The sequence below is a fragment of the Hemitrygon akajei genome, chromosome 14 (genome assembly GCF_048418815.1).
Source record: "Hemitrygon akajei chromosome 14, sHemAka1.3, whole genome shotgun sequence".
Classification (NCBI taxonomy): domain Eukaryota; kingdom Metazoa; phylum Chordata; class Chondrichthyes; order Myliobatiformes; family Dasyatidae; genus Hemitrygon; species Hemitrygon akajei.
Window position 1 is genome coordinate 4,362,093 of NC_133137.1, and position 21,577 is coordinate 4,383,669.

At 44.6% G+C, this 21,577-nt stretch overlaps 1 protein-coding gene across 3 annotated transcripts in view; it reads left to right on the forward strand.

Moving 5' to 3' along the window:
* Positions 1 to 510: 510 nt before the first annotated feature.
* LOC140738239 (solute carrier family 2, facilitated glucose transporter member 11-like) overlaps positions 511 to 21,577 on the forward strand; it is an 81,984-nt gene continuing 60,917 nt past the window's right edge. For 2 of the 3 annotated variants that reach the window (XM_073065379.1, XM_073065381.1), the window contains exon 1: positions 511 to 645. In XM_073065379.1, coding sequence (XP_072921480.1) covers positions 580 to 645 — 66 coding nt within the window. In that variant the 5' untranslated portion in view covers positions 511 to 579. Of the gene's footprint in view, positions 646 to 931; positions 1,040 to 21,577 lie in introns of those variants that run through there. The other variant, XM_073065380.1, reaches the window with a different exon arrangement.

The window sequence follows — 21,577 nt, forward strand, 5'->3', positions numbered from 1 at the left end:
GTCATTGGATATATTTAAAGAGGAAGTTGAGAGGTTCCTGATTAGTCAGGGTGTCAAAAGTTAGCAGGAGAAGGCAGAAGAATGGGTTGAGAGGGAAAATTAATCAGGTACGATCAAATGATGGAGCAGATTTAATGCGCCAAATGGCCTAATTCTGTTAATACTGTATACTGTTTACCTTGTGAGCTTTATGAAGGTGACATTTCATTGCATCCTAACATATTAGGTAAACTGATCTAATTTAACCTAAATGGACGGAACAGTGGTTCTCACAATGGTTTTTGAGAACTTGCTGCACGCACATTGACTATTCTTTCCGGAACAGTAGTGGAATGATACATCACCTGCCAGTGCTACGCTATTTGAACACGAGGCTGTGAAAAGCCCCTTGTTAATGCAGAATTATGTGCGTAGAAAAGGGCAACTCCTTCCCTAACCTGTCAAGCACTGATTGCTAACAGTTATTGGTAGAAGAGAGTTAGAGCCAAAGTCCAATCAGTGGACTGGAAATTGTTTTTTTATTACCAAGTTCAGAACAAAAAGGTCCTGAGTCTTACTGAACCTGAAGCCAGTCTTCAGATGTACAAAGCAATCCCATTAACAATGGATGCTTCGGAAAGTGCCGAGAACTGCGGCAAGAGAAAGGTAGTGTAAATGTAAAACTGAATTGACGTGTGTTAGTGACTAGCCATGGGAGCAGTCACGAATATCGTATTAACGATCATTAGATGCTTGGCAGCAAAACTGGGAATTTAACATTTCACCCGACTCGAAATCCAAATCTAACAATTCCTCATCCAGTTATCTCCTGACGTAGAGCAATGAATAGCGCGATTCTCTCCCTGAACAGACCACATAGAGAAGTTTTTTTATATAAATAGAAGGCCAGAGAGAGGGGATTGTCACAGCATGATTTCGGACACACAGTCTACCTGCCGAAGGTGAGAGCGACTTCGCAATCGATATTGTGCCGATTGCAGAGCAGATCATTATGGAATTAGAGAGTCTGTTGAAGAAAAGTAAAAAACAACGTGGCAAGGTAGGACACGGGGTAAAGTGGGACTTGCGATGGGAGTTTTTGGCTTGATGGCCCCTGCAAATGTCCAAAAGGGAGCGTTTGGAGAGCGATCGAAGCGCTAATGGAGATTTACAGAGCCGGGTCAGGTTTAGAGAAGCAGGACAACGGTTCTCGCCCTAGGAGGCTTTGAACTGGGAGGGGGGGAGGGGGGGGGGCGGGGAGGTTGTACGCTGTCCCAAGGCCTAACATGAAAAGCTGGTTCGTTTCCTCGTCATAGATGCCATGCATCCATCGATCCATCGATTAATTTCTCAGCCCAGGGCGAGAAGTTTAGGGATTGAGTTCATTTCCAAAGCTGCAGAACATCTCCGGGCTCTCGGATCGCGGCCGGGGAGAGGGGCAGGGACTCCCCGCTGGAGATGTTACTCACTGACCGTGGCCGGGGAGAGGGGCAGGGTCTCCCCGCTGGAGATGTTACTCACTGACCGTGGCCGGGGAGAGGGGCAGGGTCTCCCCGCTGGAGATGTTACTCACTGACCGTGGCCGGGGAGAGGGGCAGGGTCTCCCCGCTGGAGATGTTACTCACTGACCGTGGCCGGGGAGAGGGGCAGGGTCTCCCCGCTGGAGATGTTACTCACTGACCGTGGCCGGGGAGAGGGGCCGGGTCTCCCCGCTGGAGATGTTACTCACTGACCGTGGCCGGGGAGAGGGGCAGGGTCTCCCCGCTGGAGATGTTACTCACTGACCGTGGCCGGGGAGAGGGGCAGGGTCTCCCCGCTGGAGATGTTACTCACTGACCGTGGCCGGGGAGAGGGGCAGGGTCTCCCCGCTGGAGATGTTACTCACTGACCGTGGCCGGGGAGAGGGGCAGGGTCTCCCCGCTGGAGATGTTACTCACTGACCGTGGCCGGGGAGAGGGGCAGGGTCTCCCCGCTGGAGATGTTACTCACTGACCGTGGCCGGGGAGAGGGGCAGGGTCTCCCCGCTGGAGATGTTACTCACTGACCGTGGCCGGAGAGAGGGGCAGGGTCTCCCCGCTGGAGATGTTACTCACTGACCGTGGCCGGGGAGAGGGGCAGGGTCTCCCCGCTGGAGATGTTACTCACTGACCGTGGCCGGGGAGAGGGGCAGGGTCTCCCCGCTGGAGATGTTACTCACTGACCGTGGCCGGGGAGAGGGGCAGGGTCTCCCCGCTGGAGATGTTACTCACTGACCGTGGCCGGGGAGAGGGGCAGGGTCTCCCCGCTGGAGATGTTACTCACTGACCGTGGCCGGGGAGAGGGGCAGGGTCTCCCCGCTGGAGATGTTACTCACTGACCGTGGCCGGGGAGAGGGGCAGGGTCTCCCCGCTGGAGATGTTACTCACTGACCGTGGCCGGGGAGAGGGGCAGGGTCTCCCCGCTGGAGATGTTACTCACTGACCGTGGCCGGGGAGAGGGGCAGGGTCTCCCCGCTGGAGATGTTACTCACTGACCGTGGCCGGGGAGAGGGGCAGGGTCTCCCCGCTGGAGATGTTACTCACTGACCGTGGCCGGGGAGAGGGGCAGGGTCTCCCCGCTGGAGATGTTACTCACTGACCGTGGCCGGGGAGAGGGGCAGGGTCTCCCCGCTGCAGATGTTACTCACTGACCGTGGCCGGGGAGAGGGGCAGGGTCTCCCCGCTGGAGATGTTACTCACTGACCGTGGTCGGGGAGAGGGGCAGGGTCTCCCCGCTGGAGATGTTACTCACTGACCGTGGCCGGGGAGAGGGGCAGGGTCTCCCCGCTGGAGATGTTTCTCACTGACCGTGGCCGGGGAGAGGGGCAGGGTCTCCCCGCTGGAGATGTTACTCACTGATCATGGCTCTCCGACACCCTTGAATTATTTCCGGTCTACCTGCTAAGCTCCGTTCGTCGGAAGAGTGTCCGAGTGCGGGGGTCTGGTGCAAGGATTGTGAAGGGCACGGTAACCGGGGCTGTTGGTCGAGGAGAGGACGCTGATGTCACTTACCCCGATGGACTGGGAGTGTTTTGCGTTGATGGACAGCCCTCCAGTGCTCGGAGACAGATAGGCGAGGTGGTCATGTCTGAGTGCGGTCACTGAGGTCCCGCTGACCAAAGGATTTGTGTTGGATTTAAGGCCTGGTTTTCAAGCACTTTTCCTCAGATACCCATAGATTGTACCAACGCCTGGAAGGAGCTCTCTGATCAGTATCTGTCTTCCCTGACGGGTGGTCCCTGAGAAATGGCGGGGTGGGTGGGAGGGAGGGGGTCACTGTTCTTCAGGAGGACTGGAGAAGGTGATTGCCAGAGGATGATGTGACCAGGGTTTTTTTTTCTCAGTTACTATGTGATCTGTATATACACAATATCAGCTTGTGGGTATAGGCTGTCTTTGGATCGTGTATCTTACGTGTTTAATTGTCTTTGCACTGGCTCGGTTTTTAAAATTTTGTTGGGGTAATGGAGATAGTTAAACTCTTTGTAGTTATCACTTTTCATTAATTCGGGATAATTTAATTAGCATATTATTTTCAATGTTCCGAATTCCAACGCGCTCCAAGGTGGGCTTCAGGGTTAATGCCAACCTTTCTGTTGGGTTGCTGAAACTCAGACCGACCTCTTCAGTGTATCGTCACTGATTTTTGTTCATCTGTTTGCCTGAGCTCTTGTTAGTCTTCCTAAATAATTTCTGTAATACGTCATTAGTTTTATTTGAATTCCCAAAGTCTCCTTGATTCCTACTCTTGAATTTACTAGTGGCCCTCACAGGTGAGTGTTAGGCTCTAAGACAAAGGAGCAGAGTTTGGCCAACGAGCCAATAGAGCGCCTCGTCATCAAATCATGACTGATTTATTGTCCCTCTGAACCCTATTCTCCTGCTTTCTCCCCATAACCTTTGGCACGCTCATTAATGAAGAACCTACCAGCCTCAACTTGAAATATACTCATTAACATGGCCTTCACAGCCGTCTGTGGTAATTAATTCCACAGATTCACTACCCTCTAGCTGAAGAATTTCATCTAATATCCGTTTTATAGGGATGTCCTTGTATTCTGAGGCTGTGCCGTCTCGTCCTCCAGGGGTGTCAAACTCATTTTAGGTCACGGGCCGGATTGAGCAAAATGCAGCTTCATGCGGGCCGGATCAGACGGACGCGTGCGAACGCAGCTTTCGTTGCCTCCGTTTTTTCAGCCTGCTCTCATGTGTCTCAGTCTCTGCTATAACTACAAAGTGTTTCACTTTACAAATTCCGTTTCTTATGAAGAAGACTGCCGAATAAACACTAAAAGCCCTGAAAACCTGGTACCTGAATAAACTCAGCATTAGCCATATCATACGCCATAGGCGCTTCGATTACTGGGGCCAGCTTTAATAGTAATTAGATATTATCTCGCGGGCCAAAGATAATTCCACCGCGGGCCTTGAGTTTGACATATATGTCCTAGACTCACCCCACTGTAGGAAACAAACTTTCAAAGTCCACTCATTCCTCCACGATCACCATCAGCACTGGTGCTCCTCAAGACTGCGCGCTTAGTCCTCTGCTCTACTCGCTTTAAACTGACGACCGCGAGACTAATTACAACTCCAATCAAGGTTTGCTGACGACACCACTGTTGTTAGCCGAATCAAAGGAGGTGACAAATCTGCATATAGGAGGGAGGTTAAATGGTTCTCACTCAACTTCAGTAAACCAGAGCTGATCATTGACCACAACAAGAAGAAACCAGATCTCCAGGATACAGTCTCCATTTGTAAGTTGGAGATTGAGGGCGTTGTTAACTTTAAATTCCTTGGTGTTATCAGTTTGGAGGATCCGTTCTGGGACCAGCATTTAAGTGCTTTCGATTCTGCAGGTATGGCAATGTCATCTAAAACTTTGACAAGCTTCCATAGATGCACAGTGGAGAGTATCCTGTGGAAGCACCACTGGTCATGAATGGGAAAACCTACAAAAAGTAGTGGGTACAGCCCAGCCCATCACAGGAAAAACTCTCCCCACCTTCAAGCACATTTACAAGATGGGCCTCAAGAAAGCATCCTCCATTATCAAGGATACCCACCACCCAGGCCATGACCACTTCTCACTGCTGACATTGGGAAGGAAGTGCAGGAGCTTTAGGACTCACACCACAGGGTCATGAACAGTTATTACTCTACAGGCTCCTGGACCAAGTTCACGATCAAATTTGTTGTCATTCAACCCTTCACATGTATATAGCTAAATGAAACATTGTTCCACTGGGGCCAAGGTGGAAAACACAGTACTCATCTCACACACAGCACGTAGAGTTATGATCCAGCACATACTGTCATAAATAATATCACCATGAGACCCTGAGTGGCATGGCGTGCTGATTGACAGCTTGGTGAAAAGTGTGAGGTGCATGTTTAGGTGAAAGTATAACGTTACTGACACTATTATAATAAAACAAGCATCGTATAAATACGTGAAACGTCAACAATTAAGGATGAAAAGTCCAGGATGAGAGTGTGTTAGTGAGTTGAGGAGTTGTTGTCCGGCAGGGTGGCTCAGGACGTTAGGAAGTCTAACAGCCTGGAGAAGGAAGCAGTTGTACAGCCTCACAGTTTCCATTCTGATTCAGCACAGACCTTCACTCACCTAAACTCTGAACTGAGTCCTCAACCAATTGACTCACTTTCAAGGGCCCTACAATTCGTGTTCTCAGTTACATTTATTTATTTACTATTCATCGTAATCATATTTTTAGTTTTTCTCAGCTCAAGCTGGTCAAACCCAAGGCATAGGCATAGCCAAACATGCACATTTCTCAATTGCTCAGGACTTTCGGACTATTCAAGTTGTGTTTGATAATGTGGGTTTCTGCAGACTTACACAAATATTGCTGTGTATGCCCAATGTTTTTATACTATTGTGTAGTGCCTTTGAAATGATACCAGTTGTAGATATTACTATTGGGACAAAGCATACCCTGCTCATGTTCCATAGTCCTTCAATTTCCTCTTTTAGTTCAGGATATTTCTGGTGTTTTTTCTCTTACTGATTTCAGTAAATTATGTGTGTTTGGAATGGTATATCTATGAAATAAGTTGCTTGTTTATCCTGTAATATTATACCCAGATGATTATTATGAATTGTCCATCTGTAATGTATCAGTCATAACATAATTTGTGGGACACTGACTCTAAAACCAGATCAGGCTTTTACTTATAGAAAGGTGTGGTGTCTTTTTATGAGTTAAAGCAAGATTCTGGCGGATGATGTTTGCCACTTAATTGTGCTGGTGTAAGTAATCGGATCGAGTTTAACTGCTGCAGAATCCTGTAATGAGTTCGATTTGTTTCTGGTTTCTCTTAACCTTTTCTGCATAGATCATTGTGAATTTGTTGGTCTTTTATTATGAATTTTTGATTTTTTTGTGTTAGCTATCTGGTCCTCTATTGCCAAAATGAACCCCCCTGTTTCTGGGAAGAGGTCTCCAATTCTGTGCCAGGCATTCGATGTTGACATCTAGTCTGCTCTTATTATTTGTATTTACACAGTGTGTCTTTTGCACATTGGTTGTTTGTCAGTTGTGTGTAGTTTTTCATTGATTCGATTGTATTTATTTGTTCTACAGTGATTGCCTGTGAGAAAATGAATCTCAGAGCAGTATATGGTGACGTGTACAGTGCGTACTTTCATAATAAATTTACTTTGAATATTGAAAGCCCTAGATAGAGCTCAAAGTTCAAAATTTCAAAGGGTTTCAATGAGATCTCCCTTCATCCTTCTAATTTCCAATGAGTACAAGCTCAGAGCCATCAAATGAGGATTATAATGTGTGAGTACTGTGTCTGGTGTCACAATTTTCTTTGCCATTTTGAAAGCCACTACACACTGCTTTGCCCATTGCTGTTATTTCCTGATCGATAGTAAAGAGTTCAAAGAGTGGAGCACAGTAGCCAGCTTTGGCAGGAACCGGTTATAGTCATTGACAAATCCTAAAAGGGACTGCAGTTGAGACATGCCCTTTGGCCTTGGGGCATCCACCATTGCTCGAATTTTCTCAGCACACTTGTGTAAAACTTGTGCATCAATGGTGTGACCACAGTAAGTGATGCTTGGTTTAAAGAATTCATGGTTACTGTGTCATGCTCTGAGCCCATAATTTTCTAATCTTTTCAACGCTGTCTTGTGATTTTGGAGAATTTCCTTATCATCCTCACTGATGACAATGATGTCAACAAATAATATCGAGTGCCTGGGCAGCCTTGCAACACCTGGTCCACAGGTTTCTGCCAGAGTGCAGAAAGTACTGCAAAAATATGCCTATTATAGTGATAAAGCTGTTACGAGTGTTTATGGTGAGAAACATTTTGGACAATTCTTCCAGTTCCATCTGTAGGTAGACCTTAGTTAAATCCACTTTGCTGAAATGTTTCCCTCTAGAGAGGTTTGCAAAGATAGCCTCTATCCTGGGCAGAAAGTACTTATCTACTTTCAGTACTGGGTTGATGGTGATCTGAAAATCACCACAGATCCTGACAGACCCATTCTTTTTGGCTGCTGGGATCACTGGCATTATCCATGGGCTCCACTCAACCTTGAAAAGAATTCCTTCAGCCTTCGCGCAATCGAGCTGCCTGGCTACTTTGTCACAGATGATATAAGGAACCGGACGGGCTTTGTAAAACTTGGGTGTGGCATTTTCATTTAACACTATTTTACTCTTAATATGTTTGAGTTTTCCAATGCCATCCTTGAACACTGTTGTATCATCATCCAGTACCTTTTTTAATTTGCTTTCAGTTGACTCTGTTGCAGGAGATGTGGCATGTAAATGGTGGATGGATCTCCAATCAAGTTGTAGTTGTCTCAGCCAGTCATGGCCTCTTAATGCTGACCCTCCTGTTTTTACCACATAAAAGTCCAATGTGGATTATTGTACTTTACTGTATTGTGTGTGATTCCCACAGGAGTTATCTTTTCTCCAGTATAACTTCTTGTTCAAACTCAGTTTACAGAATGACTGAAACAGCCGAGCCTGTGTCCAATTCCATTTTAATTAATTTGCCGTTCACTTCTGGTGTAAGCCTTATGCCTGTCTATTATTAATTTTCACAGTGTAAATATCAAGGCTACACAGTCCAGTGTCACTTTCTTCATGATCAGATTTTTCATCAACAGCATGCAGATTGGTGCTCTTTTTGAAACTGCAACTTGACCTTCTATCTTTTTCACTTCCTTGCACTGTCTATTTTTGTCTGCCCAAAATGCTCTTTGTATGTGTCCTACTTTGTTGCATTTTCTGCAAGTTTCACTTTTAAACCTGCTTTGGTCCAGCGTATGTGTGTCTCTGCTACAATGGTGACAATTTGTTCTACCAGGCTGGTTTCTGTTTAGACAGAGTAATATTGTTCATGTTCACCCTCATTCCTGACTGCAACACATTTACGTTTCTGGTTGCTGTTTCCATTGATACAGCAATTTCAACTGCTCTTTTAAATGGGAGTTTTTGCTTCATTTAAGTTCAGTTCAGTTTTGAATACCTTCTTTAAGATTCCACAAACTAAACAATCATTAAGCCCATCCCTGAACTGATATTGCTCAGACAATTTCTTCAGTTCAGCTACATAAGCTGAAATGAACTCCCTTCCTTTTGATTCCACTCATGAAACCTAAAAAGTTCTGCAATCAATAATGGTTTCAGTTCTAAATGTTCCTGCATTACATTCACAATTTCAGCAAAGTTCACTTCAGCTGATTTCCTCTTAGCAAACTATATGTTCTTCCACCCACTGTTCTCAGTAACACTGGGACTGGCTTTTCATTGGCTATTTCATTTGCATCAAAATACTGCTCAATTCATTCAATAAACCTCATCCAGTTCTTGTGCAATTAAACGTATCTATCTTTCCAACGTAGCCAGCCGTTTCTGCTTTTTCAATTATTATTATCACCTGGGACTTGCTGTTTATGAACCCATGAATTTCATTTACTTTCTACATTTAAAATTTTTTTTTAACTCAACCATTTCTCTCTCATTTTCCAAAGAAACACATGCTGCTTTTTTATTAACAACTCGAGTGTCTCTCTCCTCCTTCCAAAGAAACAATGTGCTGCACTTCAACAGGTAGGAGGTCACCTCAGGTTTGTGTTAAAACTTCCTCATCACCACTGTTAGATTTCATAATTCCAGAAACTAAATGAAAAGGAGCCGGGATGATTTGTCTGCTAAGCTCTTATTTAATGAGGAGCTCACATGGTGGATTAATTATGTATGCCATTCACATCTTCGTACAAACAACCCATACTGAATTATGTATACAAACAAAGAATGCTTAATCAAACAATATATTTACAATATTATTCAAATATTCATCAGCATTGCTATGTGCCGCATTGTATGACATATGTAGTCATGGTCTCATGACCAAGATTGGTCTTGACAAATTTTTCTACAGATGTGGTTTGCCATTGCTTTACTTTGGTCAGTGCCTTTACAAGAAGGTGGCCCCAGCCTTTATCAATACCCATCAGAGGTTGTCTGCCTGGCATAACCAGTACTTGTGATATGCACCAGCTGCTCATACGACCATCCACCACCTACTTCCATGGCTTCACGTGACCCTGATTGGGGGCTAAGTAGGTGCTACACCTTGCCTAAGGGTGACCTGCAGGCTAGTGGAGGGAAGGGGCGCCTTACATCTCCTTTCATAGAGATGTATCTCCACCCTGACACCCTACTCAAACATTAGTGAAATATTAAATACACTGTCCGAGGAGTTCTGGTATCTCAGGGGAGTACAGACACCTGGTGAGATTCGGCGAGAATGGGAAACAGCACCATTGAGTTAGATGCTGGGACATCTGGATTTCTGAATGTGGATAGTGGATTGTTGGAATTTAACTGTACAGTGCCTGACCCTTGCACTTAACATAGAACATAGAATACTACAGCATGTGAATTCTAGTTCCTCTTTCTATTATCCTCCTCGTCTTTCCTAACAATCTCAGCTGTTTTTTAACATTTATACTGTTTTGCTATTATCTGATGAGATAGTTTTCATTTACATTTATCAGGCCAGGTGAGTGCAATGTTTAATGAGATAATATGGCCCCCATTGTTTCTTTAGATTAAATATGGCCTACAAGTACTTCATTATTTACGTGTTTACAACATGAGGCTGAGCAAGGGATATTATTAAAAGTTTAACTTTGCCAGGAACACCTCTGGCCCTTTGGAAAGGCCATGCAGCTGTGCTAAAAAGCTGAGGTTTACAATCGTCCCATTGGATTTCACATCACCAGCCGGTGATTCTAGGCTCTGGAAAGTGAATATGCACCATGGCAGCAAGGTGAGCTCCCGGCTGAAAGTCTCTAACTTGTCAGAGAGAAGCTTCATAGTGACATTCCTGGTCACTCTGGAGTTCCATAGAGACAATGACTCTCTGCACAACTGCTCATTTTGCCAGGCTTCAGGGCAGTGCATAGCATGTAGAACTACAGCAGTCGAGGCGTCTAGGCCCACGATGTTGCGCAGATCTTATAACCTACTCGAAGAACAATCTAGCCCTTCCCTCTGTCATAGCCCCGCATTTTTCTTGCATGCCTTTGCCCGTCTAAGAGTCTTTGAAATATCCGTAGTGTGTCTGCTTCTACCACCACCCCTATGTCCTACCCACCCACCACTCCCTGTGTAAAAAGCACCACTCCTACGCTTTCTTCCAATCACTGTCACATTAGCCATTTCTGCCCTGGGAAAAAGTCTCTGGCAATCCATTCAATCTATGCCTCTTATTGTCTTGTACACTCCTGTCAAGTCACCTCTCATCCTCCTTCATTCCAGAGAGAAAGGCCAATAGAAGTTCTGCTGCAAATGGGGGTTGTCAGGAGGAGTCTGAGGTGAACTATCTATGCACTTCTTATATTGATTTCACTGAAACAATTTTTCTGTTGCCTCTACTATTTTGGGGCCAGGTTGATTGATATAGCGGTGCAGATTAATCAATAGTCAGTCTAAGTGTATCCAGTGTCTGGCTTGGCATGAGTGAAGCAGACATCCTTGCTGTCTCTCACTCATGCAACGGAGAGTGATTGCTGCATTGCTCCTTGCTGTTAAAGAAGTGCAAAAAAGAAATTTGCAGATGTCTAAGCACCTACCCTTGACAGCTAGTTGCATTGTTCTGTGAGTCAAGTGCCACACGGGATCCCGGGTTTTATACATAGATGGTATTTATATATCTCCTTTCACAAACTTGAAATAGCCCAGCACAAAGTTCAGAGACAATAAGGTAGTTTTGAAGTTCAGTCAAAATCAAAGAAAATGTATTAACAAAGTATGTATACATCACCATATACTGCACTACCCATCATAAGGGACGTGAGACTGGACCCAAATGCTGGACACAGGCACAGAAGGGCAGGACGGGACAAGCTAAAGGATAGGACAAGGTGTGGAGACCATGGCGTTCAGAGATGATCTTGGAGCCCAAGGTGGTCTCGAGGCTTGGCTAGAGGCTGAGGTCTCGAGACTGGGGTCTTGAGGCTTGGCTAGAGGCTGAGGTCTTGAGGCTTGCTTGAGGCTGGGGCCTTGGGACTAGGAATGCTGGGAGGATAGCCCCCCGGGTGGGCCGCAGAACTGCTGGGCAGGACCCGGACCTCCCAGGCAGGACACAGGGGCCTGGGCAGGTTGTGGGGCTTCTGGGCAGGTCGCGGGGCTTCTGGGCAGGTCGCGGGGCACAACCCATTGGAGGCGAGGGATAGGAAGGGGCAGAGTCCCCCACTAGGCAACGGCAATCCGGCCTGGCTTACCCGACGGAGGCAAGGGATAGGAAGGGAGTTTGGTCCAGGGTGACTTCAAGACTCACTGCGGCCAGAAGGCTCGGGCGGGCTACGGAGCAGCCCAGTCCTTAATTCACTCACAGAACTCGTCGTTAACGGTGGTACTCCAAGCCGGGATGGACAGGACGACCTCCCACTATACTCAGAGCCCCTTATATTCACAGCCAACCGATAGGTATCAGGTGCGCCTCCTTGAGCCCAGCTGAGCCAAGATGATCCTCAGATGTGAATATTTGCGTCCAAGGCGAAACGAGGGACGGTCGAAGGGCGTGGAGTCCGGAGTCCGCGGACCGGATCAAGGGCTGGATCAAAAACCGGAATGCGGACTTCGGACCCGACCATAACAGTACCTTAACCTTCATTTTCTTTCAGGTATTTACAGGACAATAAAAAAAAGAATAGAATTTATGAAAAATCTATAACATAAAGACTGATGAACAGCCAATGTGCAAAAAAAGACAAACCAAGCAAAAATAATACTGAGAACTTGAGTTCTAGAGTCCGTGAAAGTGATCCTGTAGGTTGTGGAATCAGTTCAGTGTTGGGGCGAGTGAAGGTATCAGGAGCCTGATGTTTGTAGAGTAGTAACTGTTCCTGAACCTGCTGGTGTGGGACCTGAGGCTCCTGTACTTCCTGTCTGATGGCAGTAGTGGGAAGAGAGCGTGGCCTGGATGGTGGGCTCCCTGATCATGGATGCTGCTTCCCTGTGGTAGTGCTCCTTGTGAATATGCTTAATGGTGGGGAGGGGTTTGCCTCTGATTGACTGGGCTGTATCCACCACTTTCTGGAAACGTCTCCATTCCTGGGCATTAGCCATGATGCAAACAGTCCAGATACGCTCCACTGTGTATCTGCAGAAGTTCATCAAAATTTTGGTGACATGCCAAATCTACGCAAACTTGTAAGAAAGTAGAGGCACTGTTATGCGTTCTTTATGATGACCCTTGTGTGCTGGTCCCAGTAGTATGCAAAAATCAGGTAATTTTTTTGTCATACAGTTGGATTTGTGCTGTGTTAACCTGTTCCTTGAATAGATGGTACTGAGATAGCTCTCCGGAGTAGCTAACTCCCGTCTTCTGCGGATAAAACAGGTTCAGTCTAAGATCACTGTTACTGTAAAAAGTCTTCCTTCACTTCGGGTACAGACCACTGCAGTTCAGAATCACTGCTCTACTCTTCAGAATGTTCCTCTCATCATAACCCTCTTCCACTTTCTCAATTATCACTCCCACCACTCTCAAAGAGCAAAGCTTGGCTCTGGCAGCAATAATATTGTAGTGTTCTGGGGAGCCGGGGGGGCTGTCAACACCCCAGCGTTCCCCAGTGGCCAGCATTATTGACTGTTCTTGGGTTAAAATGCTTTTGTGGATGTTCAAGTTCATTTATTGTTACAGTTTAGATTGGCTCGTACAAGTATTCACTGGATAGTTTCTGCACCACCCTGACCGTAACTGGGGGTGTGTAACAATCACCTTCCCTGACTGTGTGTGACTGCGTTCTCTCCCTGGGTCGCAGCATCCGGTCACAATAAAACTGGCAGTTCAGCTAAACGAGCTTCTCTCGTCTGTCGTCACAGACCGAATGCTCGTCACATTGGTGTCAGGGGTGGGATTAGAAATAGACGGTGAGATTGAAGAGATATCACATCAGATGGGGCACCTTAAGTCAAGGGAATGAGCAGAATGTCTCCCCTGCACCCTGGGGCCGGGATCCCAAAGATGGAACACCAACCTGGAGGAAAACCTGGGAACGGAGCATCATGCCTTCCCTGGGATCTCCTAGGGGGCAAGCATAGCCAGGTTTCCCCACCCAGGGGATGTGGCGGAGAGCATCACCCACCTCCCTCATGCTCCTCACTGGGGAGCGCAAGATACCGCGGCCATGTGAGGAGGGGCAGCATGGCAGGCAGCACTGGAGTAAGAGGAAGACCAGTGGGCCTCAGCAATTCCCACCGCAACGTCCACCCTGAAGCCCCCCAGGTACAACGGGGCCGACTGCCTGGACCCTTACCTGGTGCAAGTCAGACTTGTCGCATGGAGGGGCCCCTCCGAGGTGGTGGTGCACCTTGCCCTGGTGCTGGAGGGAAGGCCCGCAGAGCCTAACGCCAGATGAGCAGTGTGACTACGGGGCCCTCGAAATGGCACGGGAATGGCATTTCGGGCAGAGGCCATTGGAGGAAGCAATGAGGGAAGAAGTGGGCAGCAGACTGCACCATGTGGGAGAAAGCCTGGGGGTGTATCCAGCAGATCTCCACCACTCTGCTCAGTGTGGCTACCCCGAGTCCCCTCCCGTGACCCAGGGACAGCTTGCCCTCCACGCCTTTGTGAAGGCGCTGATACCGGAGCAGCTTCGGTGCCTGACGTCGCCATCATCGCTGGACGAGTGATGGCAGAAGCAGGGTCAACTATCCCCATCGTCCGCCTGGGTGTCCTCCCCAACACGGACCAGCCGTCCCTGCCTGGCTGGACAACGACAGCGGTCACATAGGACCATACGGTGAGGAGAGGGGAGAGGTGGCTGCACATCGCACTGGGGAGAATCACAGTGGAGCCCAAGGTGTGGCTTGCAGACATCCGAGAGTCCTGCATCATCAGCCTGGACCTGCTGTCCCGCTGGGGAGCCCGTGTGGATGTGTTGTGGGCAGCACTCTACCTTGGTGCTGAAGCCGTGGCTCTCCAGCAGGCCAGCAACAACCACAACCGGTCTCACAGCGGGCAACACAGAGGCCCAATGCCACACAACTGAACCAGGGACAAGTTACAGTGACGGGCAGCGAGCCGGTGAGCGATCCTGCGCGAGAGGATGGCTGAGCGTGGGACGGCGGCCGGAGTGGGCAGAGGTCTCCACCCTGGATCGAGGGAACGAAGCCCTGTACTGGCAGAGGGGAACGCTGGTGATGAGTGACGGGTTGCTGTTCAGGCGGTGGCAGTTGCCCAACGATGACAGACGTCTCCTGTAGCTGGTGGTCCCCCGGGGGCTCTGCGCCACGGAGCTGCGGTCGGTAAACGGACTGGTGAGGGCCGGCCATTTCAAAGTTGCAAGGACTCTGGGCAGGCTGCGTGAACGCTTCTACTGGCCTGGGTACAGGAGCCGTTCGTGCACGGCTGTGATGCCTGCATGTCCCAGAAGGGGCTGGGCCGACAGTCCAGCGTGCCAATGCAGCAGGACATGGTGGGGGCCCCAGTGCGTGTCTACTGCCCCTCCCAGAAGAGGGGACCATCCCCCAGGTTGGGAAGCACTGGACGGGGGCCAGGAGAGGTGCTTGACCCATCTCCGATGTGGTATATCGGTGCGGTTGCCTGAGCAGCGGGAGGCGGTCGTGCTACACCATGTCAGCCCGTGGCCACCACTGACCCAGCCAGGCTGGAGGAAGGAAGTGCTCTCCAGGTCCCCTGCCTCTTTCCTCACACAAACAGGTGGCAGTGGGACTTCTGGACTTTTTCATGGACTCTGGGGCAGCCGGGGACGGCTGACCCCCTCAGGTGGGGGCAGTGTAGCACTCTGGGTGGGCATGGTCAAAAGTCCATTCCAGCATTCCTAGTGGCCAAAGACCCAATGCTCGCCACAAAATTAAACACTTTTTGCAAGTCTAGCTGTTCGTGAATAAAACTATCAGATCCTCACTTAATGTAAATTTATTAAAGAGGCACATGATGTTAATCACACCTTATATTGAAATAAAGGCTTAAGTTATTTGTACTATTGTAAATATGTCTAAGAGACACCTCATGACATTTCTGGGAGTTTTATCAGCTCTGAATCTTCAAAGCCCCTGTGGCCTCTGCATGTGGGAAGTGAGTGTTTACAAAGTGCCTATCTGATTCATGAATGATGGTTGGACAATCATAGACTCATAGGGAAGACCACCTGACCTATAAAGAGTTCATTCCAAATCCTGAGGCTATTCTTCAGAAATATCATAAGACACAGATAACCCTCCTCACAGACTTAGATCTTAAATAGATGTTAGATAGGTTTCATAATCTACTGATTTCAATAACCAATGTGTCCAGTTCAATCATTTGAACTTGTCGTACAACACTATGATTTGGAACTTCTGTAAGTAGTAAATTTCTCGATGGTGCCAGAATAGATGGGACCGTAGAAAGTGAAGGTTTTAATATTGATCTCCTCGGTAAGTGGGCCAAGGAGTGGCAAAGGACTTTTAATTTGGATAAGTGTCAGATGTTGCATTTGGGAAATCAAACGGGAGTAGGACTTGTCAGGCCCTGGGCAATGCTGTGGAGCAGAGGGACCCAGGGATACATGTATGCTGGCTGCTGAAAGCGGCATCATAATGGCAGAATAAAAATCCTAGGTTAAGTAAGAAATACTTACAGAAATCAAAAAAGGAGGGCGGTTTGGCAATACCGAACTTAAGATTCTATTATTGGGCGATTAATATTCGATATTTTACATTCTGGACACAAGATCTGGATGAAATTCATTGTCCACGATGGGTGAACCTCGAGCACGAGTCTGTACAGGGGTTCTCATTGTCTCCTATTTCAGAGGCCTCGCTTCCCTCTGTACTTACTAAACTGAATAAACAAATGACTAATCCAATAACTAAACATACAATACGAATATGGTTTCAATTTCGTCAATTTTTTGGATTGAATAAATTTATCCTATCAAGTCCTATTACATCTGATTTTTTCTCCCAACCATCCAGGATTGATCAAGCTTTTCTTTTATGGAGAACGAAGGGAATAACATGTTTTCGTGACTTATTCATGGATAACTGTCGCATGTCTTTTGAACAGTTGTCTAATAAATATAATTTGCCTAGGTCACATTTTTTTCAGATATTTACAGATTAGAAACTTTTTGTATGTTATTTTACCTACTTTTCTGATATCACATCAAACTGAAATTACAGAAATTTTTTTAGGTTTAAACCCCAATCAGAAGAGTTTAATAGCAATTATTTATGGTCTGATTATGAAAATACGTCTAGGTACATCTGATAAAATTAAGAATGAATGGGAAAGAAGACTTCAGGTATTTTTACCTATAAAGAAATGGGAGAAAATTCTCCAACTAGTTAACACTTCTTCAATGTGTGCTAGACATGCTTTGATACAATTTAAGGTGTTTCATAGGGCCCATATGTCCAAGGATAAGTTAGCTCGTTTTTACTGCCATATAAATCCTGTCTGTGACGGATGTGAGTCTGAGGTAGCTTCCTTGACACATATGTTCTGGTCTTGTCCTCTTTTGGAAAAGTATTGGAAAGACATTTTTGATATTATTTCAGTAGTTTTGCATATTGATTTACAACCTCATCCTATTACTGCAATTTTTGGATTACCAGTGATGGACTCTAGTCATTTATCCTCATCAGCTTGCCGTTTGATTGCATTTGTTACATTAATAGCCGGAAGATCCATTTTATTTAAATGGAAAGATTCTAATCCCCTGACTACATTTCAATGGTTTTCCCAAACTATAACATGTTTAAATTTAGAAAAAATTAGGAGTGGCACTATCGACCTTTCGGTTAAACTTGAAGAAACTTGGAGACCATTTATTCAATATTTTCATATAATGTAAGCTGACCTTTTCCGAATCCTTCTCAATAACTTTTTGTTTGTGTATAGAGGAGCGGAGTTAATGGCAAATAATGATTTTAACCGATGAAACATGGCAGCCCAGCTTTTGTTTTGTTTTGTTTTTTTTAAAGTTTAGGGCGACTTTTCTTTCACTGTAAAAAATTTTTTTTGAATCTTTTTCATGTTTAGTTACTAAGAGATTGGGAGGCTTAAATTACATATGTTACTCGGAGTCTGTTTCTGTATACGTTAACCGTTATTAATGTAATCCCGATCTCTTTGTATCATTATCATTGTTATGTTTATCTACTTGAAACATAATAAAAAAGATTGAGAAAGAAAGTGGCATCATGGGTAGATAGGTGTCGAAGGCATTTGACCTGCTGGCCTTCGTTATTCAGGACACTGAATATGGGAGCTGGGATGTCAATTTGCAGTTGTTCAAGACATTGGTGAGACTGTAATTGGAGTATTGTGTACAGCTGTGGTTGCCCCATATAAGAAAGACATCATTAAATTGGAAAGAGCACAGGGAAGATTTATGAGGATACAGCCAGGACTCAAAGCCAGAGTTACAGGGAGAGCTTCTGTAGACTCAGACTTTATTCCTTGGTCGGTAGCAGATTGAAGGATCACCTCATAGAGGTATATACAATCATGAAGGGTGTAGGTAGGATGAATGCACAGAGTCTTTTTTTTCCAGGAAAGGGGAACTCAAAATTAGGGGGCATGGGTTTAAAGTGAGATGCAAAAGATTTAAAAGTGATCTAAGGGGCAACTTTGCACAGAGGGTGGTGCGTATTTGGAATGAGCTTTGAGAGAAAGTTGCTGATTCAGGTACAAAAACAACTTTCAAAAGACATTTGGGTAAGTACATGGATTGGTGGGTTTAGAGGGATATGGGCCAATCACAGATGAGTGGGACCAGCTTGGTGGGCAGCATGTTAATATGGACGAGTTGGGCCGAGGGGTCAGTCCCATGTTCTGTTACTCTATGACTCCACGACTCTATAACTGGACAAGTCCTCACCTTACGGTAGCAGTGTGTTTCTTAATAGAATTATGGTCACTGGTTCTGGAGTGGTCCCACACTGTTACCTCAGTGACTAAACCAGCCTCACTTCCTAAATGTGAGAAGGCTTCCTTTCTCGTTGGACTACCTACCTGTTGCTTCAAGAAATGTCCAACAAAATCTTCCCCACCTAATCCCTCAGAACCCAGTCGATATCAGGGAACTTAACCATCACCTATCACAGCCTTATCACTGCTGCATCTAACTGTGATTTCCCTACATAGTTGCTCGCTCCTCTAATTCCTGCTGACTGCTTGGGGTCCTATGGTGTAATACCATCAAAATCATCACACTTTACTTAAACCTAAGTTCTACTCATATGACCTTGCTAGACATTTCCCCCCAGAATATTATCTCCAAGTACTGCCACGATGCTCTCATTAGTGACTAGTGCAATTTACCCCTCCTCTCTTGCCTCCCTCCCTGTCACCCCTGCCATTCCAGAAGCATCAATGCACCAGCCACCTTCACATTCCTCAACCACATTTCCATACTGTCTATAATGTCACAATCCTATGTGCCGGTCCATGTTCTAAGTTCATCGAGAGCTACATCAATCTTCTCTTAGACATCTCCTGTAGATAGGGTTGTAAGTAGAGTTCTTAGTATATTTTGACCTTCATAAATCAGGACATTAAGTACAGGAGTTGGGATGTTATGTTGAAGTTGTACAAACCTTGGTGAGACAGTGTTTGGAGTATTATGTACAGTTTTTGTCATCCACCTGCAGGAACGATCCCAATAAGCTTGAAAGAGTGCTGAGAACATCGACAAGAATGTTGTGAAGGACCTGAGGATGAGTTATAAGGTTGAATTGGTCAGGTTGTTATTCTCTGGAGTGCGGGAGAATGAGGAAAGATCTTGTAGAGGTAAATTATGAGGGGTATAGCTAGGGTAAATGCTTGCAGGCTTTTCCCCTCAGGTTGGGTGACACTAGAAATAGATGTCATGGGTTTAGGGTGAAAGGTTAAATTTATAAGGGGAATCTGAGAGTGATCTCCCTTACTCAGAGGCTGGCGTAAATGTGGAACGAGCTGCCAGCAGGAGTGGTGGATACGGATTCATTTGTAACATTTAAGAGAAGTTTGAATAGGTACATGAATGGGGGGAGTTTGAAGGGATATGGTCTTTTTTTAAATACATTTTTAAAATTGAATTTTCAAATAGGTTACAGAAAGAATAAATAAACAAACAGATAAACAAATAAATAAATAAATAAAATGATCAACCCTTCCCCCCTCCCCTTAACTCCTCCCCCCTAACATATCCCTATAGGAAAAAAAAGAGAAGAAAAAAGAAAGAAAGAAAGAAAAAGAAAGAAAGAATGCCTGGATATCAGAAGATCCCCACATGCTCCATGGAGCTCATAATAGCTTTAATATGTATGTTTATTTCTTTCCCCAGATAACCAATAATTTTATCTTCGGAGCACCTATATATTTAATCCTATCTTTTGTAAATAAGGGCACCAAATTTTCAGAAATATTTCATATTTATCTCTTAAATTATAAGTAATTTTTTCAAGTGGAATGCAGCTAAAAATTTCATTCTTCCAATGATCTATACTTAAGTATGAATCCGATTTCCAAGTAACTGCAATAGCCTTTTTGGCTACTGCCAATGCAATTTTTATGAATTCTTTCTGATATTTATTCAATTTGGATTTCGATTTTATCCCTTCAATATCGCCTAGTGAAAATAACATTGGATTATGTGGAAGTTGTATTCCAATAATTTGTTCCAGTAAAACTCTTAAATTTGTCCAAAAAGGTTGAATTTTAAAACAAGAACAAGTAGAGTGTAATAAAGTACCAATTTCTTGATTACATTGAAAACATTGATCAGATAAATTTGAGTTTAATGTATTTATTTTTTGTGGTGTAATATATAATTGATGTAAAAAGTTATATTGTACTAATCTTAGTCAAACATTTATTGTATTTGTCATACTGTCAAGACATAATCTTGACGAACTTGTTTCATCAATTTTAATATTCAAATCTGTTTCCCATTTTTGTCTTGACTTATGAATTCCTTGTTTAATTGCCTGTTTTTGAATCAAATTATACATAACAGAAATAAATTTTTCAATTTTTCCTTTATGAATTAAAGTTTCTATTTCTATTTCTGCATCCAAAGCAACTGCCACACTCATTTCTTCCCTCTTTTGTGCCAAATGAATTATGCTAAGTAACCGACTTACATTATCTGCCGATTGTCTATTTTTAATAAATCCTGTTTGGTCCATGTGTATTAATTTTGGTAAGTATTTAGATAATCTATTAGATAAAATCTTTGCTATTATTTTATAGTCCGTGTTCAACAAAGAAATAGGTCTATATGATGTTGGCTTTAAAAGATCTTTGTCTTTTTTTGGCAATACTATTAAAATAGCCGTCAAAAAAGATTCTGGAAGTTTATGCGTTCTTTCCGCTTGGTGTATTAGCTCCATAAAAGGAGGAATTAATAAATCTTTAAACTTTTTGTAAAATTCAAGTGGAAAACCATCTTCTTCTGGAGATTTATTACTCTGAAGTGATCCTAGAGCTTCTTCGACCTCTTTTAATGTAAAGGGCATATCTAATCCCTTCTGTTCTTTTGAATTCAATTTTGGAAGAGTTATTTGTGATAAAAACCTTTCTATCTCACCAATATCATTTTGTGATTCTGATTGATACAGTTCAGAATAAAATTTTTAAAAGTTTCATTGATTTCTGAAGGTTTATAAGTAATTTTATTTACACTTGTTCTAATTGCATTTATCGTTTTGGAAGCCTGGTCTGTTTTTAACTGCCAAGCAAGAATCTTGTGTGATCTTTCACCTAGTTCATAATATCTCTGTTTAGTTCTCATAATTGCTTTTTCTGTTCAGTATGTCTGAAGTGTATTATATTGTAGCTTCTTATTAACAAGTTGTCTTTGTTTTTCTTCTATTATATATCTTTGAGATTCTTTTTCTAATTTTGTAATCTCTTTTTCCAATTGATCTATTTCTACCATATATTCCTTCTTAATTTTAGAAGTATAACTTATTATCTGGCCTCTCAAATATGCCTTCATCACTTCCCATAATATAAATTTATCATCAGCTGAATGTGAGTTTGTATCTAAAAAAAACTGAATCTGCTTTTTCATAAAA